The following is a 9,961-nucleotide window of genomic DNA, read 5'->3' on the forward strand; positions in this document are numbered from 1 at the left end:
TATGCTGGACTCTTGGTCTTACCAAGGTCAGCAACTCCTATATCTTCCAAAGGCACCAATGCCTCATCCCCAGAGGTCACTGCACCAGAGACGTGCTGTCAGGATAAAGTACAGCAACTGCTGCTTCAGCAACAGAATGCAATTTGCAAGGTTGCGTCTCAACATCCCAACTTGCAATAAATTTTCTGACGGAACCGGGGTCCGCAGTCCGTTACGGCAAGTTCCAGAGTCAAAGCATGAACTGGATCCAGAATTCAGGCTGCCGCTTGACCTACAAGCAAAGGGGAACCCGGACCATAACAAGTCCAAAGCTTCTGTACAAAACTGTACAGTGAAGACATCTGCCCTTGCGCTGTGCTACTCTGCTGCTGAGTATGGATGCCCAGTGTGGAACACATCTCACCACACTAAAACAGTGGATGTGGCTCTTAATGAGACATGCCGCATTATCACGGGGTGTCTGCGCCCTACACCACTGGAGAAATTACACTGCTTAGCCGGTATTGCACCACCTGACATCCGCCGGGAAGTAGCAGCCAATATTGAAAGGACCAAGGCAGAGGCATCTCCAGCTCATCTCCTGTTTGGGTATCAGCCAGCACGTCAACGACTTAAATCAAGACATAGTTTTTTAAGATCTACAGAGACACTTGCTGGAACACCTCAGCAAGTGAGAGTCCAAAAGTGGCAGGCTCAAACCCAGAACCTCAACCAATGGCTGATACCAAATGAGAGACTCCTCCCCTGGGCACACAGAGGACTGGGCAACTTGGAAGGCGCTGAACAGACTGTGCTCTGGCACCACAAGATGCAGAGACAACCTTCAGAAATGGGGCTACAAAGTGGAATCCTCGACATGCGAGTGTGGAGAAGAGCAAACCACTGACCACCTGCTGCAACGCAACCTGAGCCCAGCCACATGCACAATGGAGGACCTTCTTGCAGCAACACCAGAAGCACTCCAAGTGGCCAGATACTGGTCAAAGGACATTTAATCAACTACCAAACTCACAAATTTTGTATTTTGTCTGTTTGTTTGCTTTGTTCTGTTAGAAATGTAATATAATTGACTGGTTGCCCTGACACGACAAATAAATGTACAAAACGATGCCAAAAAAGACACAGTTTAAGAATCAAAAATCCTTTTGGGTACATAGCATTCTCAGGACTCTGGTTGGAGAAAGTTTTAAGCCCGAAAACCCAACGGCAACAATCTGAACTGCGGCAGAGACACACCCCCTCAAAGCCCCAGAGGCTTTAAACCACAGGTATTCAGCCCTCTTCATCCCTTAAGCATTAGCCTAGAGAGGAATGTTAAGGCTAGCGACAAGTACAACCCCACTACGAAGGCACAATACCATTCCACTCGAAGGAGATGCAGATCCCCATAAAGCACTGCTTTTTCATTCAGAGCTTCTGTATTGCTTTATATGGCCACACAAGAGCAAGCGTAGAGAACCAGCACCATAACTATACATGTCAGCTAGTCGACTATAATCTAATAATAAGATCCCAATCTGATTTAAAAGTGTATCAAAACTGTTTGGTACAATGGTTTTTTACTTACACTTAATAATCCTGCTTCTGGAGAGGTCATGAAATTCCCCAAATATTGTTATTTTGGCACAATATAGTCCTGTTTTCCAAAGCAGACACTTTGCAAGAGAGTTGTCTTTTGCAGAGACGTTTTACAAAGTCTTATTTTAAAGAGAGATTCTCTATAAAGATTCCTGAAATATAATCGGAATGGTTTCCTGGGCTCCTTCTAATTTTTTGTAATATTTTTTTTTTTGGTCGTGTCAGGAGCGACTTGAGAAACTGCAAGTCGCTTCTGGTGTGAGAGAATTGGCCGTCTGCAAGGTCGTTGCCCAGGGGATGCCTGGATGAATCCTTCTAATGAACGACACATACAAAAAGCAGTGTTTCCAGAATTGGAAGGCATCAGACACGCAGAAAATAACTATCGGTGAAGCCCGGCACCACCCAGAGTTACTAGGAGGAGGTTTGCCTGTCACTACCAAGAGCAGACAGACACAGAAGAACAGACATACAAATGCTCCCTCAGCCTTTTCGCCAGATGAAAGGAACACAGAGGTCCCTGCTTGCCTTGTGATGTAGCTGCAAATTCAACAATTCTCTAGGGGAAAGCCGTACTCATTTACACTCCTTTAAAAAAGGACACGCTTTGGATAAGGCCGCATGGCCGAAGCATGCCTGCGCATACACACCCCCTTACATTGACTTTATTAATCCATTTCACAAACTGCTACACAGTCAGGACGTCACAAGGAAATGCTTGTTATTATTAATACTACTGTTACAAGGTAGGCCAAAAGTCACAGTTGAATAATTGCCTTTATTTTATTATTATTATTATTATTATTTACAATACCGTAGCACAGTGTTTCTCAACCTTCCTAATGCTGTGAACCCTTAATTCAGTTCCTCATGTTGTGGTGACCCCCCAACCATAAAATTATGTTTGTTGCTACTTCACAACTGTCATTTTGCTACTGTTATGAATCATAACAGTAGCAAAAGGGCCAAGGACCAAGTACCAAAAGCACAATAATCCCAATTAAACAGCTCAAGGGAAGATCCCAGGGGCTCACATGTCTTTACACTAATGCACAGAGCATGGGAAATAAACAAGACGAACTCCAACTTCTAGCACAACACCACAAATATGATATCATAGCCATCACTGAAACCTGGTGGGATGACTCCTATCGCTGGAATGTAGATATCGAGGGGTATAACCTCTTTCACAGAAACCGAACAAAGGGGAGAGGAGGCGGAGTAGCCTTATATGTCAAAAACTCTTATGCTGCAGAAGAAATTCAAGACAGCAATCTGGGAAACCAGCTTGAAATCATCTGGATAAGAATCAAGGGAACTGGGACTCAAAAAGATGTCGTTGTAGGCGTCTACTACAGACCCCCAAGCCAGGAGGAAGATCTTGATGAAGTCTTCTGCCAACAGTTGACCAAACAGGCACAGAAAAGAGATGTAGTAGTCATGGGCGATTTCAACTATCCCGATATTTGCTGGAAAACAAACTCGGCCAAGAGTACAAGGTCCAACAAATTCCTCGCTTGCCTTGCAGACAATTTCATGGTCCAGAAGGTAGAAGAGGCAACAAGGGGATTGGCTACTCTTGATCTCATCCTAACAAATGCGGAGGACCTGATCGATGCGGTCGAAGTGGTAGGATCCTTAGGGGCAAGTGACCATGTGCTCCTGCAATTTGAGGTACAAAGGAAGGCCGAAACTAGGACAAGTCAAACCCGCATTTTGGACTTTAGGAGAGCTGATTTCCAAAAAATGAAGGAAACGCTGAGCAGCATTCCGTGGACACAGATACTAAAAGACAAGGGAGCTACGGATGGATGGGAATTTCTCAAGAGTGAAATACTCAAGGCGCAATTGCAAACTGTGCCAACAAAGAGAAAAAATAGGACAAGTGCAAAGAAGCCAGAATGGATGTCCAAAGAACTTCTAACTGTGCTAAGACACAAAAGAGACATGCACAAGAAGTGGAAAAAGGGAGAAATCACCAAAGAAGAATTCAAACAAATAGCCAACACCTGTAGGGAAAAGGTCCGCAAAGCTAAAGCAAAAAATGAGCTCAGACTTGCCAGGGACATTAAAAACAATAAAAAGGGCTTCTATTCTTATGTCAGTAGAAAAAGGAAAAACAAGGAGGCGATAGGACCTCTTCGAGGAGAAGATGGGGCAATGCTGACAGGGGATAGGGAAAAGGCAGAACTATTTAATGCCTTCTTTGCCTCGGTCTTCTCACAAAAAGAGAGTCTTCAACCTCAGCAAGATGGAGTGGATGAGGGATTGGAGGACATCCAACCCCAAATTGGGAAAGAAGTCGTCCAGGAATACCTGGCCGCTCTTAATGAGTTCAAGTCCCCAGGGCCAGATCAACTACACCCCAGAGTATTGAAGGAACTAGCAGAAGTCATTTTGGAACCATTGGCAACCATCTTTGAGAGTTCTTGGAGAACGGGAGAAGTTCCAGCAGATTGGAGGAGGGCCAATGTGGTCCCAATCTTCAAGAAGGGAAAAAAGGACGACCCAAACAACTACCGTCCGGTCAGCCTCACGTCGATACCGGGCAAGATTCTGGAAAAGATTGTTAAGGAAGCGGTCTGCAAACACTTAGAAACAAATGCAGTCATCGCTAATAGTCAACATGGATTTATCAAAAACAAGTCATGCCAGACTAATCTGATCTCTTTCTTCGATAGAGCTACAAGCTGGGTAGATGCGGGGAATGCCGTGGATGTAGCGTACCTGGATTTCAGTAAGGCCTTCGACAAGGTCCCCCATGACCTTCTGGCAAGGAAACTAGTCCATTGTGGGCTAGGCAAAAATACGGTGAGGTGGATCTGTAATTGGTTAAGTGGACGAACACAGAGAGTGCTCACTAATGCTTCCTCTTCATCTTGGAAAGAAGTGACGAGCGGAGTGCCGCAGGGTTCCGTCCTGGGCCCGGTCCTGTTCAACATCTTTATTAATGACTTAGATGAAGGGCTAGAAGGCATGATCATCAAGTTTGCAGACGACACCAAATTGGGAGGGATAGCCAATAGTCCAGAGGACAGGAGCAGAATTCAAAATGATCTTGACAGATTAGAGAGATGGGCCAAAACTAACAAAATGAAGTTCAACAGTGACAAATGCAAGATACTCCACTTTGGCAGAAAAAATGAAATGCAAAGATACAGAATGGGGGATGCCTGGCTCGAGAGCAGTACGTGTGAAAAAGATCTTGGAGTCCTCGTGGACAACAAGTTAAACATGAGCCAACAATGTGATGTGGCGGCAAAAAAAGCCAATGGGATTTTGGCCTGCATCAATAGGAGCATAGTGTCTAGATCTAAGGAAGTAATGCTACCCCTCTATTCTGCTTTGGTTAGACCACATCTGGAATATTGTGTCCAATTCTGGGCACCACAATTCAAGAGAGATATTGACAAGCTGGAATGTGTCCAGAGGAGGGCGACTAAAATGATCAAGGGTCTGGAGAACAAGCCCTATGAGGAGCGGCTTAGGGAACTGGGCATGTTTAGCCTGAAGAAGAGAAGGCTGAGAGGAGATATGATAGCCATGTATAAATATGTGAGAGGAAGCCACAGGGAGGAGGGAGCAAGCTTGTTTTCTGCTTCCTTGGAGACTAGGACGCGGAACAATGGCTTCAAACTACAAGAGAGGAGATTCCATCTGAACATTAGGAAGAACTTCCTGACTGTGAGAGCCGTTCAGCAGTGGAACTCTCTGCCCCGGAGTGTGGTGGAGGCTCCTTCTTTGGAAGCTTTTAAGCAGAGGCTCGATGGCCATTTGTCAGGGGTGATTTGAATGCAATATTCCTGCTTCTTGGCAGGGGGTTGGACTGGATGGCCCTTGAGGTCTCTTCCAACTCTTTGATTCTATGATTCTATGATTCTATGATAATGCAAATATCTGATATGCAGGATGTATTCTCTTTAATTGGTCCAAATTTGGCTCAAATACCAGAAACGCCCAAATTTGAGAGTTGTAATTGCTGGGATTTATAGTTCACCTACAACCAAGGAGCATTCTGAACTCCACAAATGATGGAATTGAACCAAACTTGGCACACAGAACTCCCATGACCAACAGAAAATACTGGAAGGGTTTGATGAGCGTTGACCTTGAGTTTGGGAGTTGTAGTTCATCTACATCCCTAGAGCACTGTGGACTCAAACAATGATGGATCAGGACCAAACTTGGCATGAATACTAAGCATGCCCAAATGTGAACACTGGTGGGGTTTGGGGAAAATAGACCTTGACATTTGGGAGTTGTAGTTGCTGGGATTTATAGTTTACCTATAATCAAAGAGCATTATGAACTCCACCAATGATAGAATTGGGCCACATAGAACCCCCATGACCAAGGGAAAATACTGAGTTTTCTGATGGTCTTTGGCGACCCCTCTGACACCCCCTCATGACCCCCACAGGGGTCCCGACCCCCAGGTTGAGAAACACTGCCACAGCATCATGTTATTATAATATTTATCTCCCATTAAAGGAGACGCACAGCAGCTCCAACTATCAGGGGTAGAGAGTGCACCGTCACAAGAGCAAAATGACCCACCCTGTTTTTTTATTATTATTAGTATTATATTAGTATTACTATTAGTATAACTCTTAAAGGAGACTCAAGGCGGCTTCTACAGCCCAGGAGCACAGAGGATAAGAGCGAAGTGACTCTGGCACTCTCAGGAACAGACACAAACACTCTCAATATGTGCTACCCAAGTGTGCAACGCATACACAATGTGTGCAATCCAGGTGTGAAACAGCTGGCCCCTTCAGCTCCAAAAATCATAAAAATGCACACAATCCCTGGGGCTCATGCACACATAAAGCTTTCCTTTCCAGAATTCTCCTTCTTCTCAGTCTTTTTATTCTATACAAAAGCATGTGCGCAAATAGGCATGAATACCCACCATCCACCCAAAAAAAGCATATTTAGTACACAGAGTATAGGGTTGTGTGGTGTTTTATGTATTTTTAAAACTTTGTTAATGGCTTAAATTCTATTTTAGTGCTTACGGTCTTTAGATTTTAGAATATGTGTGTGTATGTATGTATATGTATTTAATGTTTCATTATAGTATTGTATTTATATGCAGCTTTTTCTCTCTCAACAGACTCTTAAGTGGCCAAGTATTATTTTATATATTGTAGAGTTTCTGGCATGGTTATTGTATGATTTTTAAATTATTGTTATTATTTATTTTGTAGTTTTAAAGAATTCCCTTTCAGAGAGAAGGTTATAAATACAAATAATAATGATAACAATAATAATAACAACAACAACTCATCATTGAAACATTGTTAAGAAAAAGCAGAATATAAATGTAATAATAATGAAATATATATCTATACATACAATAGATATAATACAATACATATAATATAGTAATAATAACAGTTCGCCACTTAAGAATTTAAGAGAGATAAAGCAGCATATAAATACAATATAATGAATTATTATTACACATATAATAATTGTTCACCACTTAAGAGTCTGTTAAGAGGAAAAGCAGCATATAAGTACAATGATTATATGTATGTGTGTATATATATATACACACACACACGCATATAATATATGATAATAGTTCGCCACTTAAGCATCTGTTAAGAAGGGAAAGCATCATATAAATACAATATATAATGAAATATAATACATATATATATTTCATTATAATACTGATATATATGTATAGATATAATACATAATAGTTTGCCACTTAAGAGTCTGTTGAGAGAGAGAGAGTATATATATATATATATATCCTTATATTGTATTTATATGCTGCTTTTTCTCTCTCAACAGACTCTAAAGTGGCAAACTATTACATATATGTGTGTGTGTGCGTGTATGTATATATGTACACATAATATATAATAATAGTTTGCCACTTAAGAGTCTGTGGAGAGAAAAAGCGCCATATATATACAATAATATAATTAAATTATATATAGAGAGAGAGTTCACTTAAAGAGTCTGTGAAGAGAGAAAAAGCACCATATAAATACAATATACAGTTTGCCACTTAAGAGTCTGTTAACCGAGAAGCAGCAGCATATAAATATTATATACACACACACATATATTGCCACTTAAAAGTCTGTTAAGAGCGAAAAAGAACCATATAATACCATATATAGTTTGCCACTTAAGAGTCTGTGAAGAGAGAAAAAGCACCATATAATACTATATATATATATATACACACACACACACACATATATATATATTAGATTATACATGTATATATTATATGTATACATCATAATTAGCCACTTAAGAGTCTGTTAAGAGAGAAAAGCAGCATATAAATACCATATATATATATATATATATATAGTTTGCCACTTAAGTCTGTTAAGAGAGAAAAGCAGCATATAAATACTATATATATATATATATACACACACATACATATATAATATATAAGAATAGTTCGCCACTTAAGTCTGTTAAGCGAGAAAAAGAAGCATATAAATAATATATATATATACACACACACACACACATAATATATAATAATAGTTCACCACTTAAGAGTCTGTTAAGCAAGAAAAGGGCAGCATATAAATTATATATATATACACACACATATATAATATATAATAATAATTCACCACTTAAGTCTGTTAAGCAAGAAAAAGACAGCATATAAATAGCATATATAGTTTGCCACTTAAGTCTGTTAAGAGAGAAAAAGCACCATATAAATACTATATATATATATATATATATATATATATATAATACATGCATATATTATATGTATGCATAATAATAATAAGTCTGTTAAGAAAGAAAAAGTAGCATATAAATACTATATATATATATATATATATATATATAGTTTGCCACTTAAGAGTCTGTTAAGAGAGAAAAGCAGAATATAACTCTCTCTCTCTCTCTATATATATATATATATATTAATAACTTGCCACTTAAGAGTCTGTTAAGCAGCAAATAACACGCATACATACATACAATATAATATATAATAATAGTTCGCCACTTTAAGAGTCTGTTAAGCAAGAAAAAGCACCATATAAATACCATATATATATATATATATATATATATATCGCCACTTAAGTCTGTTAAGAGAGAAAAGCAGCATATAACTCTCTCACTCTCTCTCTCTCTCTCTCTATATATATATTAATAATTTGCCACTTAAGTGTCAGTTAAGCGAGAAAAAACAGCATATAACACACACACATACATATATAATATATAATAATAGTTTGCCACTTAATAGTCTGTTAAGCATGAAAAAGCACCATATATATACTATATATATATATAATACATGCATATATTATATGTATGTATAATAATTTGCCATTTAAGAGTCTGTTAAGAGAGAAAAAGGCAGCATATCATGAATATAATAATGATTAAACATCATAACAATTCCATTTGCAGTGTGGAGGATGGTGCTTTCCATGTCCACTTGCAGTGTGGTGACTATTATGATATTTCTCTTCCACTTTCCTCCAAGGAGGCTGGGGTCTGCCTGCCTCCTTGCAATATTCCTGCTTCTTGGCAGAATGGGGTTGGACTGGATGGCCCATGAGGTCTCTTCCAACTCTTTGATTCTATGATTCTATGCCCTTGCCTCTGGGTGCCAGTGAGATGATCAATGGGATGGATGAGTTGTGCCTCAGGAAGGAAGGAAGGAAGGCTAGGCCCCAAATCACTCACCAATCACCTCCTGCAGCTCATAGTCATCCTTGTTGATGGACCAAGGCAGAGAGCTGGAGTCCTCAGCAGTGGCAGCAGTGGCAGTGGCAGTAGCAGCAGCCATGGCAAGGGCAGCTGCTCCTCCTCCTCCAGCTCCAGGAAAGAGAGGCAAGGCTGGGCCAGGCCAGGTTTGGCCAAAGCAATGGAGAGAAAGAGAAGGAGGGCTTGCCCAGCTGCTGCTGCTGCCTCCTCCTCCTCCTCCAACCTCCAGCGTCCACTCCCTCCTCCGACTAACAGCAGCCAAACTTAGCCCTGCTCTTCCCACCTGCCCATGCCCAGAAGCGCCCTGACGTCACGCGCACGCTGGCAACGCACGGGTGTGACGCAGGCGCCATCTTGGGCGCGTCTCCACAGCGACCTCCCTTCCCCACCCTTCGACCTCTATTTGGGGAAAGCGCTTCGTTCCCTTTTCCCTCTGAAAATATGAAGCGGTCCGAGGGGGTGGGGGTCACAAACTATAGAAGCGGTCAGGCGGGGTGGCAAACTTTGGAAGCGATGTGGCGCCACACACAAGATGGCGGAAGAAACGCCTCGGCTGACAGGAGAAAAGGGACCCACCCCTTATTGGGAGGGCGGGAGCATGTGCCCGATCCTGATTGGAGGAAAGGTGAGGTGAACATGGATGTCTTTATACGGCATT

The 9,961-nt window shown here is 41.2% G+C and overlaps 1 protein-coding gene across 1 annotated transcript in view; it reads right to left on the minus strand.

Moving 5' to 3' along the window:
- OXSR1 (oxidative stress responsive kinase 1) overlaps nt 1–9,596 on the minus strand; it is a 135,889-nt gene extending 126,293 nt beyond the window's left edge. The window contains exon 1 of the mRNA XM_060783362.2: nt 9,283–9,596. Within this exon, the coding sequence (XP_060639345.2) occupies nt 9,283–9,385 (103 nt within the window). The 5' untranslated portion in view covers nt 9,386–9,596. The remainder of the gene's footprint in view (nt 1–9,282) is intronic.
- Between the last annotated feature and the right edge of the window lie 365 nt (nt 9,597–9,961).

This window comes from Anolis sagrei, chromosome 6 (assembly GCF_037176765.1).
Source record: "Anolis sagrei isolate rAnoSag1 chromosome 6, rAnoSag1.mat, whole genome shotgun sequence".
Classification (NCBI taxonomy): domain Eukaryota; kingdom Metazoa; phylum Chordata; class Lepidosauria; order Squamata; family Dactyloidae; genus Anolis; species Anolis sagrei.